Here is a 25,703-nt window from a genome sequence, read left to right on the forward strand (position 1 = left end):
AGAAGAATGCCTAATGGATGAGTGTTGCGTATTTCCATCTGGAAACACAGAACGTCTGACTGCTTGTCTTTTTGTGATGTGACCAGCTATTGATAACTATTAGAGGTTGCCAAACAGCAATATTCAACCTTTTCTTTCTTCGTTCATTAGCCAGACTACTTGCACAAAGCAAAGCTTTGCATTTTCAACTATTTGGCTGTTTTGCAAAGGCAGAATAAATACTTGATTCTTTCCCTTTATTTACTGGTGTTCAAAATAAAGAGTTGATTCCTCCCTCCAAAGGTAACCTATGATTTTTTTCAGTATCATTAGGTTTATTCAAAGGAGCCCTGGTGATGCAGCGGTTAAAGCACTCTGCTGCTAACCAAAAGGCCGATTGTTCAAACCCACCAGCTGCTCTGCGAGAGAAAGATGTAACAATCTGCTTCTGTAAAGATTACAGCCTTGGAAACTCTGCACAGCTGTTCTACTGTCCTGTAGGGTCGTCATGAGTTGGAATTGACTCAGCGGCAGGGGTTTATGAATATTTAATGGGCTGTGATTTGTTTTATTTATTATTCTTATTGATGCTCACTTTTTCCTGTCTTTGACCAGAGGGAGCTCTTCAGATTGATTCCTGGGTCCTTTTGATACAGGCTTGATAACCTTTGATAGCTTCCTTGCTATCTGACATCACTAGATGCTCCAGGCTCATCTTGACCATTTCCGGTACGAGACCTGGAATCAGACGTTTCTGTCGGGAGTATTGGTTCCTTTTTTTTTAATAATATTTTACTGTGGTTTAGGTTCCCATTCAGCAGTTTCTGCACAAGTTGTTCAGTGACATTGCTTACATTCTTCACAATGTGTGAACATGCTCATTATTTCCCTTCTGGTTGTTCCATTTCCATTCGTGTAGTTTTCCTGCCCTCTTACATTCATCTTTGCTTTAAAGTAATTGTTGACAGTTTGGTCTCATATAGGTGATTTTTTTAAAGGAGCACAGCCCTTACGGTTGATAGTCACGTGTTGGTTCCTTTTCATAGGAAATGGTACTTAGTGACCATAATCTGGGCTGTAGGGGTGCTCATTACTACTAGCTTAGTCATTATTTCTATACTTTTTCAGTGCAGAGAGCTAGGAAATAAATATACACACATACACACACATACTTTTTTGTGTGTATATAAAGATTTTTTTTGGTTTTTTTTTTATATAAAGATGAAATACATGAGTTTATACTAATACTTTTAATTCAAATTCAGCACTGCAAGGTTTTTATTTAAATCATTAATCTTACATTCCGATCTCCTTTCTTACTTAACCCCAAATCCTTATTCTCGAGGATATCAATGTAGTTATTTATTTTATCTCACAATACATACACAGTAGTCTCAGGAAATCAAAACATAACTGTCATCAACAATGATTACTGAAAATAGTTTAAAACATTTTTGCAGTTCTTTTTTTGTTCTTAAGGCATAGGCTGCCAGGGATATAGTGTCAGATAACTGTTCTGGTTCTGGAGTATTCCTCTCTATGGTTATGCGGTTATGTCACCAACTTGATACATGGTTACTTTTATTTGTTCATTTTGCTTTCAATTTTTAGGAATTGGCCTTTTTTTGTTTTTTGGATACCCTGGTTGTATAGCGGTTCAAATCCACCAGGTGCTCCTCTGAAACCCTATGGGACAGTTCTGCTCTGTCCTATCGGTTGCTATGAGTCAGAGTCAACTCGGTGGCAATGAGTTTGGCTCTTTTTTTAGTTTTTCTATAATTCTTTCAAATTTTTCATAGTCCCAGAGTCAGTTTTAAAAAAGGAGTTATATTTAGAGGAATCTAGCTTTATTTCTGCTCCTTACATAAGCACTTTTATAAGTGTGCACACTTTTCTGCACCTTGCTTTTTTTTAATATTTAATAACACACCTACTCCTCACTTACTGTCTCAGTATCCAACAGTTCACATTTACAACAGTAGTAAAAAATCTACTCTCTGATATTTTGTGCTTTAACGAGGTGGTGGGCATGACAGCAATGGCTGCGGAGCGTCCCCACCCTTGAGGAGGATTTCCAGGTGGCCTCCAGGAAGCTGGGCTGCACTGCCTCCTGCCTCTGCTTCCTCTTGCCGGCAGGGGCGCTGCATCCAGCTGCCACGCAGAGCCAGCTTCTGTGGCCATGGCCTCCGGGCGGAGGTGCAGGCAGCACTGAGACAGTTGGCGCCTGTTCTGGGTTCCCAGCTCCCACGCTGCCTGAGGCCCTGCAGCTCAAAATTGCTGTGGTGTAGGAAAGGAGGAAGGAAAGAGGCGTTGGAGAGGGTGTTTGGAAGAAATCCATGAAAGTTCAATGACATCCCTAAGTGAGGTGAACTGGGCTGCCGCAGTGGGGCTGGGTGCTCGGCCAGGCTCCCAGCACCCTCACAGGAAGCCCCGAGCTTAGGTGACTTGACAGGCCTGGGGGGTAGAGCAGCCCCCCTGGGTGGTGAATGCAAGGCTTGCAGGGTGGGAATGGAGCCCTGGAGACAGCTCCACGAAGGAAACTCTGACCCAGCACAAGAGGAGGTGAAGTGGTTCAGCCTTGGGCCCTTCAGTCACACAGCCCGGCGTTTTCTCCTCCAAGCCTCCTTCGCTGCAGACGAGTAATCCATAACTGGACTCGTCACAGTGATGAGCACAACAGTAGATCTTAGCTGTTATTATTTCTGTGATCATATTTTCTAAATAATAAAAAATCGGACAAGTGCATGGTCTGAAAACATAAAAAAACAAAATCCTCTATTTTCACATAATGCTGACTTTCGCGTAACAACTTGGTCTTTGGAACCTAACCGTGCTGATAAGCGAGGAGTGGGTGTATATTGTGAAGATCAGTCTATAGCAGGATAAAGAGACTTTTTTCCCTTTTACAGCTGTGTATTCCGTTGTGTAGTGTACTGTTGTTTTATTCAGTTAGTTCCCTCGGATGGACATTTGAATTGTTTCCAGTGCTTTGCTATTACAAATATGGGAGTGTAAATTGCCTTGTTTGTACATTTTTGTGTAGTTTTGTAGGTATGTTTTTGAGACAAAGTCCTAAAGCAAAATTGCTGCATCAAAGATAGATAACTAATTTTCCTAGATATCACCAAATTCCCCTCCACAGGTTGCACCATTTTATATTTCCGCTAGCAGTGATGAGATTGCCTGGCGTCCCACTACCACACCGACAGAGCATACTGTCAGATCTTAAACCTTTTACTACAGAATAGTTCCCCCATTCCCTTTTTCCCATGCTGTTTTATTTATTGAGGAAACGAGATCACTGTCCTATAGAATTTCCCACATTCTGGATTGGCTGGTAGCATCTTCAGTGTGTCATTTAACATTTTTTTTAATGCCCTGTGGTGCCCTGGTGGTTCGGTTGTTAAGAGCTTCACCCCTAACCAAAAGGTCTAGTTTGAATCCAGCAGTCGCTCCTTGGAAGCCCCATGGGGCAGTTCTTCTCTGTCTTGTAGGGTTGCTATGAGTTGGAATCGACTCAATGACAATGGGTTTTTTTACTCCCTGTAAATCTTGTAAACTCGACATTGTATCTAAGGGTTTGATTAGATGAGCGTTCAGTTTTTTTTTTTTAATTGTGGTTTAGGTGAAAGTTTACAGAGCAAATGTGTTTCTCATTCAAGAATTCACATACAAATTATTTTGTGACATTGGTTGCAATTCCTTCAATGTGTCAGTATTCCCCCCTTCCCCCACCCCAGGTTTCCATCCATCCATTTTTCCTCATCTTTGCTTTTGGGCAAGTGTTGCCCATTTGGTCTTATATACTTGTGTTAGTGTTTGTTTTGTAAACCTGTCTAATCTTTGGCTGAAGGGTGAACTTTGGAAGTGGCTTCAGTTCTGAGTTAAAAGGGCATTGGGGCCATAGTCTCAGGGGTTCCTTCTATCTCTGTCAGACTAGTAAGTCTAGTCTTGTGTGTGTGTGTGTGTGTGCGCGTGTGTGTGCGTGTGTGAATTTGAATTTCATTCTATGTTTTTCTCCTGCTTTGTTCAAGATCCGCTATTGTGATCCCTGTCAGAGCAGCCAGTGGTAGTAGCCGGGTACCACCTAGTTGTTCTGGGCTCAGGCTGGACAAGGCTGTGGTACTTGTGGTCCATTAGTCCTTTGGACTAACATTTCCCTTGTGTCTTTGGTTTTCTGCATTCACCTTTGCTTTGGAATGGGACCAGTAGATGTATCTTAGATGGAGGGTCCAATTCTTTTGGCAAAATACTTCTTAGTTGATCCTGTGTACTTCCTGTGTGTGACACCAGAAGACTCATAATGTCTTGTCACACTTTTAGCGATGTTAAGATTGGTCAGTGGGTTTAGGTATTTTCTGAACCCTTTTCGTTTCTGTTTCACCAACTAAGAATTCTGCAGATTAGTAAGATATAGAATGGGAACTGGCTGTAAATAAAGGGGAAGAAGGCTTGGGCTTCATTTCAATAATTCTTATTTCAAATCTCATTTGAGAAGCCTGAGAAAGTCTCATATCTGAAGCTGGATATTTTGAGACCCTAGACCAACGTTGGGCACAGATAAGCTGATGTTCAACACCTGTGCTTATGAAAACACTCTTAATGTGTATATAATTAGGCTTATCTTTGTTCTCGGGGGATTTTGTAGAATATATAATGCTATAAAGGAATCACTTTATTCATTTTTAGTATTGCGGAGGAGTTGTATGCCAAATTAGTTTCAGAGGGGATAATGTTTTTATGCTCCTTAGGCTTGAAGAGTTTTTTAAAGTAGAGTTGTATTTGATAAGCAGTGTGCTAAACTAATAGCAGCATATAATGCAAGTGCCATTTTCTTCGTTTGCTCTGTCAGAAACTTCTGTTGGTCGGTTTTGAGACCTCCTGTATTCATTCTCAGTGCTTGTCTTTTCTCCTTCATGACCATACTTTTGACTCCTGTTACTTTTTCTCCATTTTCTTTGCTTCCTTTAAGTTTCTTTTTCTTTTTTTTCTTGTGTGTAGTTATGTGTGTGTTGGTCGGTTTTAACATTGTACTACAGTGAGAGGCAGTGAGAAATAATATGTGTAAAGTCTTAGAACAATGATTCCTGGTACATACCCATTACCTGTTGCCGTCAAGTCAGCTCCTACTCACAGTGACCCTATAGCAGAGCAGAACTGCCCCATAGGGTTTCTAAGCAGTGGCTGGTGGATTTGAGCTGCTGACCTTTCGGTGAGCAGCTGAACACTTAACCACTGCGCCACGAGGGCTACTCTGGTACATAGTAAGTCTTAATAATTGTGAGCTATTAGTAGTAATATTGTTGCCAGCCGCTGTCCAGTTGATTCCAACTCTCGACAACCCCATGTGTGTCAGAATAGAACTGTGCTCCGTGAAGTTTTCATGGGCTCATTTTTCGGAAGTAGATTACTAGTTCTTTCTTCTGAGGCAGCTCTGGGTGGACTCGAACTGCCAAACTTTTAGTTAGCAACTGAGTGTGGTGACAATTGGCACCACTCAGGGACTACGTTAATTGAACCACCATTGTTAAAATTATTATTTCATGCGGCGGCTTTCCTCAAATGGCAGTTCTTGCTGTCTAATGGTGTATAGTTTACGAGTGAGACTGACGAGATGTCTGCAGTGTAAGCTACTTCTTGAAGGGTGGGTGCCATTGTAAATCAGTCAGATGAATAGCCAACTTTTTAGCCAAAAAACTCCAAATGCCAGTTTCTGTAGGTTCTTTTTGTTAGGTCAATGCAGATTTCCCAGAAAAGGATCTCTGGAGAACACCATGGGCTTATAAATCTAGCTTCTGGTCAAGGGAAGGGACCTGAGGAATCGCACACACTATGCATAGACTTTGCCCTATCATCTTGACAGAGTTTATTTTACGGTTTTCCAAAAATCAGAAGCTTCACTCCCCTAGTTCAGTTTCATCAGAGAGCAAATTTCTGGTATCCTGCAGATGGAGAGAGTGGAGAGTGTGTGAGGTCTTAATACTTCTTACACAGACTTTTAGGTAATTCCTTTGTTTTCGACTCTCTGGCTTGGCCCTGCCTTCTATGGTCCAGGACTTTGGAGCTGCCTTAGTCATCTGGTGCTGCCATAACAGAAATACCACAAGTGGATGGCTTTAACAAAGAGAAATTCATTCTCTCGCAGTCTAGGAGGCTACAGGTCCACATTCAGGGCACTGGCTCCAGGGAAGGCTTGCTGTCTCTGCTGGCTCTGGAGGAAGGCCCTTGTCATCAGTCTTCCCTTGGTCTGGGAGCATCTCAGCACAGGAACCTCAGGTCCAAAGGACACCCTCTGCTCCTGGCACCGCTTTCTTGGTGTTAGGAGGTCCCCGTTTCTCTTTGCTCGCTTCTCTCTCCTATATCTCAAAAGAGATTGGCTTACGATACTATGTAATCTTACAGATCTAATCAATATAACTGCTGCTAATCCGTCCTGTTACATCATCGTGATAGGATTTACAACACATAGGGAAATCACATCAGATGACAAAATGATAGGCAGTCATACAGTACTGGGAATCATCACCTAGCCAAGTTGGCAGATGTTTTGGGGAGACACAATTCAGTCCATGACAGGAGCCTCCGCTTCCTGAGTTTTGGGAGTTCTACTAGGCATCTATGCCTGCTTCCCATTAGTGTACCTCTCTGCAAACACTTAATCTTGACTGCTCTCCATCTAGTTTCTTTCTTCATAATTTATGGCTCAAGATTTCAGATAATCACATACCCATGAGTCCATACTAATATAAATAAATGATCGAATAAATAGATGAATGAGAATAGACAGATGTCCTGTGTGGAAGAATTCCAAATAATTCATGTAGATAACTCTGCCCCTAAAGTGGTGGAGTATAACTTCACATTCTTTTTAAGTGTGGGTGGTACATGGTGACTTCCTTCCAAAGTGTATAGTATGGAAAGGGGTTGGGGGAGGGAGTGTAACTTTATAGCAGAAAGACTTTCAAATACAATTTCAAGCCAGGTGATGAGGTTAACAGCAACAGTGATAAATCGTGTTGATAGCATGTGTGTGTCCTTGATATGATGAGAATGGCACTTTACCTCTGTGGTTTTCTTCCCAAAGACACATTACCCCAGTCTAACCATGAGAAAAATATCAGACCAATCCCAGTGGAGGAACAGTCTACAAAATATCTGACCAGTAATCCTCAGAACTGTCAGGATTATCAGAAACAAAGAAAGTCTTAGAACTGTCATAACCAAGAAGGCATCTAAGGAAACATGACAGCTTAATGTAATGTAGTGTGGATAGAATACTTGTTTTTACAGTTAGGTTAGACATAGTAATTTGTTTTTTCTATGTCTTTTCTGCAGAATACTTCAGACATTGTGCAGGAAGCTAAGACTTCCTGAAGCCTTTCATTTTCGTCACTTAGCACATCTCACGCCAGGCTTTGTTGGTGCTGACCTGATGGCGCTCTGCCGAGAGGCAGCCATGTGTGCAGTCAGTAGGCTCTTGATGAAGCCACAGGAGCAGCAGAAGAGAGGTCCTGAGATGGAAGGTTTGCCTGCCGCAGAATGCCAGGGAGAGAGGATAGGACCTGGGCACACTTCCAAAACACAGGTGCATTTCATAAACGTACCTGAACTTGTCCTTTAAATGTTTTTGGTTTGTGTCATCTTATATTCAAACAAGTGTCAATATAGTTGGGATTTATGATTTCCTGGTTTATTGGCATTTTATCTATAGACTTATCAGTTAACATTAAAATGTCGATAATCCTAAAATTACAAGTTTGTTTTACCCTTTATTTAGTTTATTCTGAACAAATTTATTTTATAATAATGATTATGTAACTTTAGAGCAGGACATGGCAAATTATGGTGGTGGGGGGGGTGTTGTTAGGTGCCGTTGTCGGTTCCGACTCATAGCGACCCTATGCACACCAGAACGAAACACTGCCCGGTCCGGCGCCCTCCATACAATCGTTGTCATGCTTGAGCTCATTGTTGCAGCCACTGTGTCAATCCACCTCGTTGAGGGCCTTCCTCTTTTCCGCTGACCCTGTACTCTGCCAAGCATGACGTCCTTCTCTAGGGACTGATCAAAGTATGTAAGGTGCAGTCTCGCCATGTGTACCACCTGCTTTTTATAAGTTATGTTGGAATGTGGCCCTGCTCAGTTATTTATCTATTTCTGCTTTTGTGCTTCAACAGCAGAATTCAGTTCTTGCAACAGAGACCATATGCATACAAAGCCTAAACTATTTACTGTCTTGCCATTACAGACAAAGTTGGAGCATGGGGCATTTAAACGTACTTCCTTTAGAGCACGGGGCGTGTAATTGTACTTCCTAGTTCCTAACTAGTAGGACAGGATAGTCTGCTGACACAGCTGTCCTCATCCCTGGCTACAAGCAGTTCTGGAGGACACTTGTGTGAATGTGAGAAGGATATTTATCAGTCCAAAATTAATGTTAAATTTTTGGGTTTTGAGAGTCATGAAAACTCAATCTAACATTTCTATAGCATTGTGTAGTTTACAGCTGGGACTTCTGTATGTTATGTAACTTGATACACGTAACCTTGTGAAGTAAATATCGTGACTTGCCCCATTTCACAATTGAAGAAACTAAGCTTAAGAGGTAGTGACTTGCCCAAGGCCATATAACTTCTACTTTCCAGAGTAGAGACTTATATACAGGTGTTTTGTTTTCAAATTATTTGTTTCTCCCTTACTCATTTGGAACCACAATAATTTCCATTTAAAATAATAGTAAAAACAAACTCATTCCTTTTATAGGATTACATATAAGGATTTTATAAATCAAGTTACTAGTTGCTTATTTTTTACGCTGTCCTTTCATGTTCTTCCAAAGCAAGAAATCTGCCTTCAGTGAACAATTTCCAGTTTGTTTTAGAAGTTTCATTGAAGTTTAAGATTCAGTGGTACTAGGAACCTTGCCCACTGTCTACTTAGTTGATAAACCATCCAGTAATCATGTTATGAAATTATACTACCACCAGAGTAACTTCAACCTTATGAAAATTCACCTACTTCTTGAATATTTATAAATGAAAAATGGAAAGTACGGTTATTGAAATAGAAACTTGCCAACTGCTTATATTTGCTATATCAAGCCCTAGTATGGAAACCCTGGTGGCATAGTGGTTAAGAGTTACAGCTGCTAACCAAGAGGTCAGCAGTTCGAATCCACCAGGTGCTCCTTGGAAACTCTATGGGGCAGTTCTGCTCTGTCCTATAGCGCCTCTATGAGTCGGAGTCAACCCAACAGCAAAGGGTTTTAGCCCTAGTTCCCTAGTATAGTATATAGAAACCATTCTAGCACATTGGAGTATAACAGGTGTACCTTTGCTTGACGATATCAGACTGTCCTTATAGAATGAAATAAACATAAGTCTCTGTTGATGGAGAAAATCATTAAAATACGTAGAAATTCACTGTGGCTTACAGAAAGTATAATAATTTTTAAAAATGCATTAAACAGTAACTTTTTCAACAAACTTTGTGATTTTTCATTGTTTTTCCCTCACTCTCTCCCTTTAAGGATGAATTGCAAAGGCTGCTGGGGTTGCTAAGAGACCAGGAGCCCCTCTCAGAGGAACAGCTGCAGGGGCTGTGCATTGAACTGAATGATTTCATTGTTGCTCTAGCCTCAGTACAACCCTCTGCCAAAAGGGAAGGTTTCGTCACTGTCCCTAATGTGACATGGGCAGATATTGGTGCCCTGGAAGATGTCAGAGAGGAGCTCACCATGGCAATATTGGTAGGTGTGTGTGCTACTACATGTCACTGGCACGTGTTGGTGTATGTGATGGGCAGGTAACCAGAGATGAAGCTACATGCCTGTGTACTAGGTTGTACTAGTAAATGGACTTGACTTTGTGTTTTATTTTGAGTCTTCTGTTGTATTATTAAGCCCCCAACAATGACATTTCATTCTTTTGAGACCTGTTTTAGACTTAGTGAGTTTAAAAAAAAAAAAAAGTTCAGGTTTCATCCAAGACCAAATGGTCTGAGAACCATTTTCTGAACCAGATGACACTCATAAGGGACTGCACTTTTAACCCCTTTGAAACTTTGAATTAATTTTCATTTACTCCTATTTTTTCACTTTACTGGTCATTCCATGGTTCAGTAATTGACTTGTGATCCATCTAGAGGTGTGTACCTCCTGGAAGAGAAAATGCAGTGGAATTGTAGTAAACAGGCATCTCTGACTTTTGACTGTGTGAAGGGTACTGCTACTTCTGATTTTTTTTTTTTTTTAATAAATTAGGTGAAGGTTTACACAGAAAATTAGTTTCCCATTCAACAATTCATAATCAAATATTTCCATCACATTGGTTGCTGTCCCTGCAGTGTGTCAGCACTCTCCCCATTTCCACCCTGGAGTCCCCATTTCCATCCCTTCAGTTTTCGTGCCCCGCCTTGCCTTCTCATCTTTGTTTTTCTGCAAATGTTGCTCATTTGGTCTCCTACGGTTGATTGTTCTAAGGTGTACAGATGTTTTTGTTTATCTTGTAGACCAATCTATTATTTGGCTGAAAGGTGACCTCTGGGAGTGACTTCAGTTCCAGGTTAAAAGGGTATCTTAGAGCAGTAGTCTTGGGCATTCCTTTAATCTCTATCATTCCAGTAAATCTGATCTTTTTATGAATTTGAGTTTCGTTCTGTGTTTTTCTCCCATTCTAACCAGAACCCTGTGTTGTGTCCCTGGTCAGAGCAGTTGGTAGCGGTAGCTGGGCACCTTCCAGCTCTTCTGGTTTCAGGCTAGAGGAGGCTGTGGCTTGTGTGGGCCATTAGTCTTTTGGTTGCTTCCTTGAGTCTTTGGTTTCCTTCACGCTCCTTTGCTCCTGGCAGAAACAGACCCATAGTCGTGTCTTAGACGGCCACTTGAAAACTTTTAAGACCCCAGATGCCAATCACCACACCAGGATGTAGGACATTATGAATTATGTTATACTAGTTGACCCAGATGTTCCCTGAGACTATGGTCTTAAGCCTTCAAGCCCAGTAACTCAGTCCCACAAGGTATTTGGATATGTCTAAGAAGTTTCCATAACCATGCACCCTATGGGCTCTTTTATATATGTGAGTATACATACAGCATATATAAATATGTATATACAGATATTTACAACTATACCCAAATATGTACTCACATGCCCTCTCCCGTCTATATAGCACACATGTCTGTGTAACCACTCACACATTTTGGTTGTTATTACTGTTGTTGCAGAATTGTGTATGTTATAGCATTTACCATAGTTGTCCTTTATTCGTGCGTACCTCTCAGTGTCTTCATTTGCCTTGATCACGTCGTGCTGACTGTTCCCCGCATTGTATATTGCCTTTCCCTTCACCAGAATTAATATGTGTCTGCTATCTAGTAAGTGATTCTCCTTTCCTTTCCCTCCCATCCCAGGTAACCATCAAAGAATGCTGCTTTCTGTGTGTAAACCTGTTCTTGACTTTTTGTAAAAGTGGTATCATGCAGTATTTGTCCTTTTGTGATTCACTTATTTCACTCAATATAATGCCTTTAAGCTCTATCCATATTTTAGCATGTGTCAAGACCTCATTTCTCTTATTGGCTTGGTAGAACTCTGTTGTACATATGTACCACAATTTGTTTATTCATTCATCTGTTGATGGACACTTAGGTTGTTTCCATCTTTTTGCTGTTGTGAATAATGCTGCAGTGGACATGGGCGTGCATATGTCTATTTGTGTCATTGTTCATATTTCTCTAGATCATATACCAAATAATGGAATTGGTATATTTCTGTTTCTAGCTTTTTGAGGAAGCACATACCATTTTCCATAGTGGTTGTACCACTAGCAGCGTATAAGAGTTCCAGTCTCCCCACAACCTTGCCAACATTTGTTACTTTCTGTTTTTTTCATCAGTGCCATTGCTTTGCAAGGGTGAGAGTGATATCTCATTGTAGTTTTGGTTTGCATCTCTCCAGTGGCTAATGACCACGAATATCTCTTTATGTGTATATTAGCTGCCTGAATGTCCTCTTTGGTGATATGTCAGTTCATGTCCTTTGCCCATTTTTTTTTATTGGTTTGTTTGTCTTTTTGTTAATGAGGTGTTAAAGTTTTCTATACATTTTAGAGATTAGACCATTGTCAGATACATCATTGCCAAAATCTTTTTCCCAGTCTGTAAGTTCTTTTTTTACTCTTTTGGTGAAGTTGTTTGATGAGCATACATATTTAATTTTTAGGAGGCCCCAGTTATCTAGTTTACCTTCTGTTTTTATATTTTCAGTTATGTTTGATAGTCTATTTATGCCATAAATTAGGACCCCTAGCTTTGTCCCTGTGTTATCTTCCAGGAACTTTATAGTTTTAGCTTTAGTGTTTAGGTCTTTGATCCATTTTGAGTTAGTTTTTATATATGGTGTGAAGTATAGATCCTGTTTGATTTTTCTGGGAATGAATGTCCAATTTTGCAAGTACCGTTTGTTAAAGATACTGCTTTTTTCCCGTTGAATGGACTTGGACACTTTGTCAAAGATCAGCTGTCCGTAGCTGGATGGATTTACTTCTGGATTCTCAATCTGGTTCCATTGGTCTATGTGTCTGTCATTGTACCAGTACCAGGCTGTTTTGACCATAGCTGTACAGTAAGTTCTGAGATCGGGAAGTGTCAGGCATCCTACTTTGTTCTCCTTCTTCGATAATGCTTTAGCTATTCAGGGCCTCTTTCCCTTTCCTGTAAAGTTGGAGGTTAGTTTTTCCATTTCATTAAACAGCGTTGTTGAGATTTGGATTGAGATTGCATTATAGCTATAGATCAATTTGGGTGGTTACTGACATTTTCACAATGTTAACTCTTCCAATCCGTGAGCATGGTTTATTTTTCCATTTAGGTAGGTCTCCTTTGGTTTCTTGCAGCAGTGTTTTGTAGTTTTCTTTGTGTAAGCCTTTTATGCCCCTGGTTAGATATATTCCTAGGTATTTTATCCTTTAGGGGGCTATTTTAACTGATACTGTTTTCTTGATTTCTCTTTTGGAGTTCTCCTTGTTAATGTAGGAATCCCACTGAGTTTTGTGTGTTAATCTTGTGCCCTGCCACTTTGTTGAACGCTTTTATTCCAGTAACTTTCTCGTGGAGTTGCTGGGATTTTCTATGTGTAGGATCATGTCATCTGTGAATAGGAATAATTTTACTTCTTTATCAATTTGGATGCCCTTTATTTCCTTTTCTTGCCTCATTGCTCTGGCTAGGACTTCCAATACAATATTGAATAGGAGTGGTGATAATGGGCATCCTTGTCTGGTTTCCATTCTGAAGGTGAATGCTTTCAGTCTCTCCATTGAGAATAATGTTGGCTGTTGGTTTTGTATACCAAAACCAAACCCAAACCCAAACCCAAACCCATTGCCATAGAGTCGATTCCGAATCATGGTGACCGTATAGGACAGGATAGAACTGTCACACAGAGTTTCCAATTAGCACCTGATGGATTCAAACTGTTGACTTTTTTGTTAGGAGCTGTAGCTCTTAACCACTACGCCTCCAGGATTTCCTTTGGTTTTGTATGTGTACAAAACCACATACAAAACCAAAGGAAATTATGTTGAGGAATTACCCTTCTATTTCTGTCTGAGTGTTTTTATCAGGAAAGGGCATTGGATTTTATCAAATGCCTTTTTCTTCATCCATTGAGATGAGCATATTATTTTTTTCCCTTTATTTCTGTGGTGAGTTATATTGATTGTTTTTCTAATGTTGAATCACTCTTGCGTCTCTGGTATAAATCCCAGTTGATAGTGATTTTTTTTTTTTTTAATAAATGCTGTTGTATTCTGTTAGCTAGAATTTTGTTGAGAATTTTTACGTCTATATTCATGAGGGATATTGGCCTGTAATTTTCTTTTTTTGTGATATCTTTGTCTGGCTTTGGTATAAGGCTTTGGTATCAGGGTTATAGAATGAATTAGGGAGTATTCCTTCCTTTTTTATGTTCTGGAATAGTCTGAGTAGAATTGGTGTCAACTCTTCCCTGAATGTTTGGTAGAACTCTCCAATGAAGCCATCTTGGCCAGGGTGTTTTCGTTTTGGGGGTTTTTTTTTAATGACATCTTCAATTTCTGTTTTTGTTATGAGTCTGTTTAGGTTTTCTACCTCTGCTTGTATTCATTTAGGCAGATAGTGTGTTTCTAGGAATTTGTCCATTTCTTCTAGGTTTTCAAATTTGTTAGAGTGCAGTTTTTCGTAATATATCTGTTGGTTCTGTTGTAATGTCGCCCATTTCATCTCTTATTTTGTTTTTTTGCATCTTCTCATTTTTTTCCTTTGTCGATTTGGTCAGTGGCTTGTCAGTTTCATTGATTCTCTCAAAGAACCAATTTCTAGTTTTGTTGATTCTTTCTATTTTTGTTTTCTATTTCATTTATTTCTACTCTGATCTTTATTATTTTCTTTCTTCTGGTGACTATGGACTTCTTTTGCTGTTCCTTTTCTGTTTGTTCAAGCTGTCAGGTTAAGCTACAGATTTTGGATCTTCTATTTTGATGTGTGCATTTATTGCTGTAAATTTTTCTCTGAGCACTACTTTTACTGTGTCCCAGAGGTTTTGGTATGTTGTGTCTTCATTTTCATTTGATTCTGTGAATTTTTTAATTTTCTTTTTAATTTCTTCTGTGACCCAATAGTGTTTAAGGTGTTATTTAGTTTCCATGTTTTCTTTTCTTTGCACTTTCTGTTATTGGTTTCTAGTTTTATAGTGTTATGATCAAAGAAGGTGCCTTGTATCATGTCAGCGTTTTTGTGGGCATCGAGGCTGGAATTGTGGCATAGAATGTGGTCCATTCTGGAGAATGATCCATGTGTGTTGGAGAATGTGTGCTGTGCCGCTGTTGGGTGGTGTCTTCTGTATATGTCTGTGAGGTCAAATTGATTGATTGTCTAGACGTTTATTGAGTTTCTTTCTGGTTGTTCTGTCCATCGTCGAAAGTGATGTGTTAAGGTACAACTGCCTATTTCTCTTTTCAGTTCTGTTAGAGTTTTAAGTATTTTGGAGCTCTGTCGTTTGGTACGTGGATATTTATTATTGTTATGTGTTTTTGGTGGCTCGACCCTTTAATTATATGATGCCCTTTTTAGTCTCTTACAATGGATTTTAACTTAAAGTCTGTTTTATCCAAAATTAATATTGCTGCTCCTGCTTTCTTGCATACTGGTTTGCTTTATATATATATATTTTTTTCATCCTTTAATTTTTAATTTGTTTATGTCTTTGTGTCTAAGGTGTTTGTCTGATAGACAACATATTGATGGGTCGTGTTTTTTTTAATCCATTCTGCCACTTTCTCTCCCTTGACTGGTGTATTTAATCTATTTACATTTAGAGTGATTATTAATAAGTATGGATTCATTGCTGTCATTTTGTTATACTTTCTGTTGTGGTGTTAACAATTTCTTTGTTCCTCTTAATTTCCTGTGCTGAGTCCTTTTTGTATATGAATTTTCTTTTCCTCTCAATTGTTGTTTTTGTGTTTACTGAGTCTTTTTAGTTTTTTTCTTCTTTATTTTGGCAAGTAGATTTATTACTTTTCTTTGCAGTTATGCTGAAGTTTATACTCATCATCTTAAAATTAAAAGTCTGTTATGTCATGAAATTGCCTTGACTTCCTCCTCATGTGGAAGTTCTATAACTACATCTTTTATTCCCCCTTTCTGTTATGGAGTTGTTATTGTTTACAGCTTAATTCCTCTGGATCCCTGTAGTCAGTTTTTTAGCTTTATTTTGTTTTTGTGAAGTCTTTATCTATGTTGGTATCTGGGTGATGTTGTCATGTGTCTTTATCTCAGGTTGTTGTATGATGTCATTGGTTTTCTATCTGAAAAATTCCCTTAAATATTTCTTGTAAGGCTGATCTGGTTTCTACAAATTCCCTTAGTTTCTGCTTATCTGGGAATGTCTTAATTTCACCATCATTTTTGAAAGACAGTTTTACTGGATATATGATTCTTGGTTGGCAGTTTCTTTCCTTCAGGATTTTATATATGTCATCCCATTGCCTTCTTGCCTGCATGTTTTCTGACGAAAAATCAGCACTTTGTCTTAGTGGGGCCCCTTTGTAAGTGATATTTCATTTTTCAGGAGCTGCTTTCAGAAAGAGTTTTGTCTTTGTCTTTTTTTTGGAAAGCTTGATTTGTCTTGGTGATTTTTGGGGGGAGGTTATGGGAGAAACCCTTCATGGCATAGTGGTTAAGTGCTATTGGCTGCTAACCAAAAGCTCAGCAGTTCGAATCCACCAGGCCTTCCTTGGAAACTCTATGGAGCGGTTCTACTCTCTTCTCTAGGGTTGCTGTGAGTCAGAATCGACTCAACGGCAATGGATTTGGTTTTCAGAAACCCTGGTAGTGTAGTGGTTAAGAGCTACAGCTGCTAACCAGAAGGTCGGCAGTTTGAATCTACCAGGTGCTCCTCGGAAGCTCTGTGGGACAGTCCTACTCTGCCCTATAGGGTTGCTATAAGTCGGAATCGACTCAACAGCAACGGGTATCCTGTATGGGGTTCTTTAAACTTCTTGAATGGTAACCTGCTCATCTTTCGTGGTATTTGGGAAGTTTTCAGCCAATGTATCTTCAAAAATTCTTTCTGTATTTTTCTTTTTCTCCTCCTCATCTGGAATTTTTATTAGGTGTAAATTATTCCTCGTGATGGTGTCCCACATAACTCTTGGGCTTTCTTCATTTTTCTTCGTTTTTTTTTCTGATTGTTCCTCAAACAAGTTTGTATCAAGGAATTTGTCCTCTCTTTTGCTGATTTTTTTGTCCCATTGATTCAGTTCTACTTCTGCATCCTTCCCTTGAGTGGATGGATTATAAATAATGTTTTTCCCTTTTGCTTATCTATATTTTCTATTATTAAAAAACAAAACAGAACAATTATAAAGGATATAGAGAAAAATACTTACATTATAAATAGTACCTACAACAAGGCAGGAAACAAGTATAATTACAAACAACTATGTAATAATACTTATTAAAAAGCTAGAATATAATGCATCATTTTTAATGGCTGTATGATACTCTACCTGTAATTTACTTAACTTGTCAATTTTTTAAAAAATATTTTAATTTTAAGACATTAAAATTAAGGGAACCCAGGGTTGAGAAGGGAAAGGGTTGACATGTCGTGGTGTTGTTAACCAGTGTCATAGAACAATGTGTGTACTAACTGTTTGATGAGAAACTAGTTCTGCAAACCTTCATCTAAAGTACAATAAAAAATAAAGAATAAATAAAGTATTAAAAAGAAATTAAAATTAATAGCATTTTTAATAAGTACCATAACAACCAGCTAATTTGTGGCTCCTTAGTAAATATCAAATACCCATAGTGCCTTTTATGTGTGTATGTGTGTGTGTATGTATTTTTTAACTTATTGGATTTGTGTTAAACAGTGCTGCATTAAACATTCTTTGAGACCATGCAGTATGAAATGGCCACCTGTGAAGACTTTTTGCTGGGCTTGTTCTTTCCAGGCACCGGTACGTAACCCAGATCAGTTCAGAGCTCTTGGATTAGTGACTCCAGCTGGGGTCCTTCTTGCTGGTCCTCCTGGCTGTGGTAAAACTCTCCTGGCAAAGGTATGGTGTAAGTTTAATTGCATCTAGTTGTTACTTCTTATCAGGTAGAATAATATGACTTTAACTTTAAATATTATAATGAGATAAATCTTTTTCATAATTTTAACCAGAAGTTCATTTTAGCAAAACTGACGATTTTCTTTTAAATTACAAAACGTGTATCATTGAAAATTTGGAAAAGAAAAAAAAATTTTAATTAGCCATAAACCCCTCAATCTTACCCCAATAATTATGATGCTTTCTAGTTTTATAATATTAAAAAATACATGATATGTATGAAGTTTTTGAATTCTAGTTTATAAATGAATGATTTGCTTTCATCATTCAGAACATTTCTTGAGTACAGAGATGAGGATTTCACACGAAATCCAAATTAGGACTATAAATGTATTTACATAAACATGTTTATGTAAACAACGATTATATAAGTATTTTATGTCATCTCCATTTTATTTATAGCCTGTATTAGTTCTTAAGGAAGTTTTAAGTTAACATTTACTTCCCACGGTTTTTTTTTTCCCCATCTATTTCTCCTTTTCGCATTTGTCTCATTTCCTTCTAGTAAGAAAGAGGCAAGTATAAAACAGGGGAATAACAGTAAAAATCAGGAAAAGTTCCTGCATTGTCACAAATTATTGTTATCATTATTTTATTCTATATTTGTCTTATTTGTTTCTTTTTGTCAGGCCGTGGCAAATGAGTCCGGACTAAACTTTATATCTGTAAAGGGTCCTGAATTACTAAATATGGTAAGTTGTTTGTATTATTTATTATTTTAGATTAGAAAAAGTAATGGCCATTCAAGTTATAGCGTAAAACACCGTCAGGTGTTTGAAACGATGTGCCTCGCCATGCGGCATTTTGGTAAAATCGCATCTGTAAGAGGAGCCTGAGCTTTGCTCTACTTTATCACCTAGGCTGTGGAAATGCTTTCTGAATTAAGCCTCTTAACTTCTCAGCCTCAGTTATCTCACCTGAAAATGGAAATAGTTATGATAGTGAACATTTTAAAGTGCTTCCTGTGAGCTATCTGTTTGTGATGTATTTTGCATACATTATTCTTATAACAACCTGTGAGGTTTCAACTACTGTTTTCTTTGATTCACAAATAAGGATACTGAAGTTTGGAGAAGTTTGTCCAAAGTCTGCAGTTAGGAAATTAAATAGAGCCTAAACTGGAACCTAGGTTGTCTGGCTCCTGCCGTGTTTATCTTGTCCTGTTGTTGTATGACACAAATGATTTAGCTATTAATGGATAAAAATACTTTGGGGTAAAGAAATTAATAAAGTACTATAATATGTTCTTTTTGCATTTAGGCAGTTCCATCTCAAATTTAAAAGACTGAATTTTTATTTCCTGCCCATCCCTATAAAAAGTAAAATACCATTCCGTAATATATCCAAAGAAATGAGAGTGGTAACATTTGTTTGTTTGTTTGTTTTTTAATTATTTTAATCTTAGTGAACACATACACAGCTGAACATACGCCCATTTAACAGTTTCTGCCTGTGCGATTCAGTAACGGTTACATTCTTCATGTTGTGTCACCGCTCTCTCTGTTTCTGCCCGTATTAATTCACCACTGTTGACTTAGACTCACTACCCCCTAAACTTTACGCTTTAGAGTTACTGTTGTCAGTTTGATCTCATATAGATACTTCTTTAAAAGAGCGCAGTGCTCACAGCTAACGTTCTTTATTAATTTAGCCAAACTGTTGTTTGATTTAAAAATGACTTTAGGGGATAGTTTCGGCTCCTGGTTTGAAGATTTTCTCAAAACGATAGCTTTGGGGATTCTTCCAGTCTCAGTAGGTCCATTAAGTCTGGTTTCTGGAAGAGCTTGCAATTCTATTTTCATTTTTCTGTTTTTGATTGGGGCCCATCTATTGAGTCCCTGATCAAAATATTTATGAATGGTAGCCAGGCACTACCCAGTTCTTCTGGTCTCATGGCAAAGGAGACAGTTGTTCACGGAGGCGGTTAGACCTGCAGTCCAGTTCCTTCTCGGATTCATGAGCCTCCTTCTTTCTCTATGACTCTAGCAAACAGAGACCAGTTGTTGTATGTCGGATGCTGCTCTCAAGCTCTAAGACCCCAGGCGTTTACTCACCACACTAGGAAGCGGGACAGTAACTCCAACAGCAGCATTAGGCCGGTCAACTGACAGTCCCGGGAAGCCATGACCCTGTACCTTCACGCTGGTAGAACTGATCCCAGGGGGTGTTTGGAGGTGCTTAGGTAGTATCAGCAGCTTTACCATCTGCTGCTGCTGCTTTACTGCTTCTTTTTTACCCACTTTGGTTGCTCCTATTGTAGGATTATATATAACACACTATTTGCCATTCCGTCCTTTTTCTGGTGTACAACTTAGTGACATCAGTTATACCTATCAAGTTGTGCAACCATTACTCTTACTTGATGCCAGTTTTCCTATCAGCATAAACATAAACCCACTACTTCTGGAGAATGATTTCTCCTCTTCCTCCTCCTTCCTACCCTTGGTAACCACTAATAGTCATTGGTGTCTAGATATAATAAGGAGATCATACAGTGTTTGTCCCTTTATGATTGATTGATTTCACGCAGCATAATGTCTTCAGGGTTCATCCGTGTTGTGGCATGTGTCAAGACGTCATTTCTCTTTATGGCTGAGTAGTATTCCATGGTATATGTGTACCACACTTTGTTCATCCGTTCATCTGTCGATGAGCATTTAGGTTGTTTCCACCATTGTGCTACGGTGAATAGCGCTGCAGTGAATGTGAGGCGTGCGTATGTCTGTTCACATCACTGCTTTTAGAACCCCAGGGTTTATACCTAGGAGTGGAATATTTAAAATTAAAAAAAAAAAAATTATTCTGTCCCTCCCATTTTTGTATCTTTCCTACTGTATGTTACTTCCCCTCTAAAATAAGAGATTCATACTTAAGCATTTCTTATGAGCTTTATAAGTACCTCTTTATTTTTCTTGCACTTCGTTTTGACTTTCTAGTGGGGATGTTTTAGAAGTGGGCCTTGAAAAAGGTGATTGGTGGGGGGTACACCTAGAAAAGAAGGTGAAGGGTCTTTATTCCAAGCTAGAGTTTGGATGTTATCTTCAGGGTAGCAGAGTGCTAACAGAGGCTTTAAAGAAAGGGTATAACATTTTGAAAAAACTTGTTGTAAAATATTTCAGACATATAAAAAGTTTTAAAGAGCAGTATAATGAACCTGTATCTGTCACTCAGCTTTTAAACAAAAGAGCTTCAACATAGTTGAAGCCCCTGCAGACCCTCCCTCATCATGTCCTTCGTTCTCTCCTCCACAGATCTTACCACAATCCTGAATCCTGTGCACTTCTTTCTAAAGAGACAATGTTTATGAGGCAGTTAGAAATTTGAATGCTTACTGAGTATATGATACTAAAAAGAACTATTAATTATTAAGTGTGATGATGTTATTATGTTAAAATCCTTATCGTTTCCCACCCAGCCCAGTGCCGGCAAGTCAATTCCCACTCATAGCGACCCTATAGGACAGAGTAGAGCTGCCCCATAGAGTTTCCAAGGAGCACCTGGCAGACTTGAACTGCCGACTCTTTGGTTAGCAGCCATAGCACTTAACCACTACGCCACCAGGGTTTCCCCTTACCATTTAGAGATACTGAAATATTTACAAATAAAATGATGTGATGTCAGGGATTTCCTTTAAAATAACCAGGACAGAAGAGTGGATGGGGGCGTAGAAAAAGCGAGGTTGGCCATGAGTTGAACTGGCAAGCGTTGAAGCTGGGTGATGGGTAGTGATAGGGTTCATTATACTGTTAGGTCGACTTTTGTTATATATTTGGAACTCTTATAAAAATTAAAGCAAAGGCCACTTTATATAAATGATATGTGTTTCCCTGCAGCTTGGTTTTGTTGTTATTGTTCAGCATTAGGTTTATAAGATTTATCTTCATTGGTATGTTTACCTCCAGTTTATGAATTTTGCTTGATATTCCGTGGAATGCATATAACCACACTTTTTAAAATATCAGTTATTTTCTTGATCGATATTTAGATTGAACATTAAGTACCTATATCCTTGTGCATGTTTATGAATCCCCTCCCTGCCAGGAGTATGCCTAGAAGTAGAATCACTGTGTCTTAAGAGCATGTTCACTTTCAAAAATACTAGGTCACTGTCAACTTTTTTCATGAAGTGGTTATATCATGTTTATACTTTCACCCACAGTGAATGAGAGTTCCTGTTGTATCCTCACTCGCACTGGTGGTGTTGGATTTTTAAATTTTTGTCAATCTGCTGAGCGTGAAATCTTATCTCACTGTAGTCTGGCTTGTTTGTCAGGGGTAGATGTGGGGAGAAGTGTGAGGAACAGACCCAGATGACGGAGAGATGAGATGATCAAATGAGGAAATAGACAGCTGGGGCTTAGGGGGGAGAGGTTAATGTGTTTGTTGTAGGATATTTTAGGTTTAAAGAGCCAGTTGGAAAGGTCCAGCAGGGATTAGGAAATGTGCCTGGAGCTGTGACGAGATATGGGACCTCAAACCTTGTGAATGACCTCAGGGGGCAGTGAGTTTATGTCAGTGGAGGAGGCACACCTCAGAAAAGGAGGGTGACAAAGGTTGTGCAACTCAAAGAACATAATCAGTGTCACTAAATCGTACATGTAGAAACTGTTGGATTGGTGTATGTTTTGCTGTGTGTATTCTCAAAAACAAACGCAAAATAAATAAAATTTTAAAAAATGAAAACCTTATGACTGGCTGGTGCTCCTAGGATGAATGTATTAAGGAAGAAGAGGGCCTCTGACAGACCTGTGGAGGACACCAACAATTAAGGGGCAGAAGAAAGAGCCAGCAGGGGAGACTGAAAGCGACTGGTGAGAGGCTGGAGGAGACCCGAGACTCAGCCTGCAAACCAAGGGCAGATTATTTTGCCAACCTTGTCAGTGTGAACAAACAGTAGAGTAGAAACTGAAAGTAGAATAAATTTGGCAATTAAAAGGTTATTGGCGACTTTATGGAGGATATTTTCAGTAATGGTGTTTATGAAGCCAAATTATAATGACTGGGAACTGAATGGCAAATAAGAAAAAAATTGCAAGATTCTTATTTGAAATATTTCTTCTTAAGGCCATAACAGACAATCTCCTTAGTGCTGCATGCCATTCTGCTTTAATGTTTGTGCAGTAATAAAACTTTTCTTTCTATTCTTAAAAAAAAAAGGCAGGATAGCAGGATTTTGTTTGTTGTTTGATTTTAAGCACTGTGTTGCATTTGTTAAGATTAAATTGGTCTGAATCTGTCCTTCTGGAGCTTAGTTTACCTTCCTCTAACTAAAGTTTTCTTTAGTTTTTGTTGTTAAAAATATACATAGCAGAACATACATCAGTTTAACAACTTCTACAGGAACAGCTCAGTGACATTGATTACATTCATCAAGTTGTGCACCCAGTCTCACCCTCCTTTTCAGAATTGTTCTTTTTCCGTTAACATAAACTCGCTGCCCCCTTAGCTTCCTATCTAACCTTTCGAGTTGCTGTTGTCAATTTGATCCCATATAAATAGATCCTAAAATAGCACAGTGCTCAAGGCAGACATTCTTTACTAATTGAGCTAAACTATTTTTTTATTGTTTGGTTTAAAGAAGACTTTAGGGGATATTTTTGGTTTAAGGTTTAAAGATTATTTCAGAGCAATAATTTTGGCGGCTCAGCCAACCTCAGTGGCTCCAAAAAGTCTAGGTTCCATGAGAATTTGAAATTCTTTTCCACATAAAATTTCCCATTACTTAGTCATTTTGGGTTGCTGTTTCCAAAGTCCCTTTGATTGCTCTTTTCTACCCCTGTCTGAAACTCTCTCCCAACCCACTGCTATCTTCTAAAATATCTACTGAATATTTTGGTTCAACTTCTCAATTATAATTTTTCCTGAATTAGGTTTTTCAGGAAATTAAATCAGGCTTCGGGTTTTCGGGGTCAGGACTATATTTGTACACTGCCTAGGATGTTATGAGAGAAAACTATGAGAAGGGCATAAGCTCTGCTCTCCAGGAACCTTATAATATTGTGAACATAAAATAGACGACACGTTGTAATAGTCGAAAGTGTCGTAAGAGCAAAGAAGAGAGAGTAATGGGAAGGATTTATGGGGATCTTTTAGAATGCAAAAAGAAGTGTTTGGAGGTAGGTTGGAAAAGCATTTCTGTTAAGGGAAGCAGAATGAACAAGAGTACAAAGAATTTTATGGGACAGATGTGAGGGGGAAAAGTTCTGTTTTAATTGGAAAATAAAAACACTTAATCACTGCGGCCTGTGATTATTCTGTGTCTTAATTGCCTTACTTTATTATGACCACGTAGTCATTACGGAATAGTTGGCACTATAAAGATGTTTTTAGATTGTCTTATTTAGCTGGTTTAATAAGAAAAAAATGCTTTTTCTTAGTCAACTGGTTTGAAATTTTATAAGGACAGTTTCTTATGCCTAGCTAAAAATGAAACCATGTCCTTACATATAACTTTTCATATTAATTAGTCCCAGTGATAGCTGCTCATGAATTGTTGTATTTCTCAGCTAACCTTAAGGCTTTATATTTTGATTTAGATTTCAAAATACAGTAAACCATTATAGAACCTGTTAGATCCCTAGCTGGCTCAGTGCCACCTGATGCTATATGGCAAAATAGTTTTCCCTTTAACAAGATGACTCGCATAGAACAGTAATTTGCCTTGTGTGCATTTAAAATCCTGATGAATTAATGAGAATTACTGCTGGGTACTTTAGATGCATAAGACTTAGGAGGAAACCCTGGTGGCGCAGTGGTTAACAGCAACATGGGCTAACCAAGGAGTTGTCGGTTCAAATCCACCAGGAGCTCCTTGGAAACTCTATGGGGCAGTTCTGCCCTGTCCTATAGGGTTGAAATTGACTCAATGGCAACGGATTTTTTTTTTTTTTTTAAGGCTTAGGAGATCAGTTCTAAATACAATTATGGAAATTTTTGAGCTGTAAGAGACCGTATATCCCGTTTAGTCAGTTCTTATTTTGTAAATGAGGAAATTTATAATAAGCTTAAATAATGGCTAATTTTATCAAGTTGAACCGTATGTAACTGGCAGTTTCTATAGATAAGAAATTACTAAATATTAGCAATTGCATGTGGTTTGGCTGTTTTGATTCTGACATAACTGTCGTTTATAGCTAGTTTTATTATAATGTGGCCCAAACCTAAAAGTCCAACTGTCTCTACATTTTCTTTCCTTTCTGTCTATGTTTAGTACGTCGGTGAGAGTGAGCGTGCTGTGCGACAGGTTTTTCAGCGAGCCAGGAACTCAGCACCCTGTGTGATATTCTTTGATGAAGTGGATGCCTTATGCCCTCGAAGATCAGACCGAGAGGTAAGTATCAGATCAGTGGTTTACGGGTTATTTTAAGCACCATAAACCTTTTGTAAGTTCCCACTCAGGTATTATGAAGTCATTCCCAGAAAACATGGAGCCTCCTTACAGGAGGAACTTAGTCATTTGAAATCAGGGCTTAGGGATGATAGCTGTGGAGAATTTTTTTAGCCTTTTTTTCTTTTTGTGTACATTATTTTGTTTACATAGTATTTGGATAATCTTGACTCATTTTCAAGATTATTTTGGGAATGGAAATGGGCTGTTCAGACAGGACAGAATGTGATTAAGACATCATGTAATAATAAAAATTAAAAAAAAAAAAAGCCAGCTGTTGCTGAGTCAGTTCTGAGTCATGGTGAACCCATGTGTCGTGGAGTATAACTGCTCCATAGAGTTTTCAGTGGCTGATTTTTCAAAAGTAAATTGTTAAGACTTTTTCCGAGTTGCCCCCGGGTAGGTTTGAACCGTCAACCTTTTGGTTAGTAGCCAAACAACCGCTTGCACCGCTGTGGAACTCCACGCTTAAAATAGGTCAGGTAATTAGCTAAGGGGCTGACGCCTTTGCTGTCTGGCTGATGAGAGCACATCTGGCACCCGGATATAGCGAGTCCTCAGAAAAGAATTGTTATCTCTTCAGCAAAAGCTTTCATTCAGGTTAGCAAATGTATTATTTTGTAAGGAGATAATTGATTATATTGTCGTTATTTTTTTCCTTTTAATGGGGAGCTG

General features: G+C 38.7%; 1 protein-coding gene across 7 annotated transcripts in view; it reads left to right on the forward strand.

Moving 5' to 3' along the window:
* Window positions 1-25,703, forward strand: part of NVL (nuclear VCP like) — a 133,802-nt gene that overhangs the window by 53,280 nt on the left and 54,819 nt on the right. For 6 of the 7 annotated variants that reach the window (XR_010319440.1, XM_064276843.1, XM_064276844.1 and 3 more), the window contains 5 exons: window positions 7,315-7,564; window positions 9,510-9,728; window positions 17,399-17,584; window positions 18,271-18,333; window positions 24,852-24,971. Coding sequence is in view for 6 of the 7 variants with exons in the window: in XM_064276843.1 (XP_064132913.1) it covers window positions 7,315-7,564; window positions 9,510-9,728; window positions 17,399-17,584; window positions 18,271-18,333; window positions 24,852-24,971 (838 nt within the window). In the remaining variant the exon portion in view is untranslated. The remainder of the gene's footprint in view (window positions 1-7,314; window positions 7,565-9,509; window positions 9,729-17,398; window positions 17,585-18,270; window positions 18,334-24,851; window positions 24,972-25,703) is intronic. The other variant, XM_003410940.4, reaches the window with a different exon arrangement.

The sequence above is a fragment of the Loxodonta africana genome, chromosome 25 (assembly GCF_030014295.1).
Source record: "Loxodonta africana isolate mLoxAfr1 chromosome 25, mLoxAfr1.hap2, whole genome shotgun sequence".
Classification (NCBI taxonomy): Eukaryota; Metazoa; Chordata; class Mammalia; order Proboscidea; family Elephantidae; genus Loxodonta; species Loxodonta africana.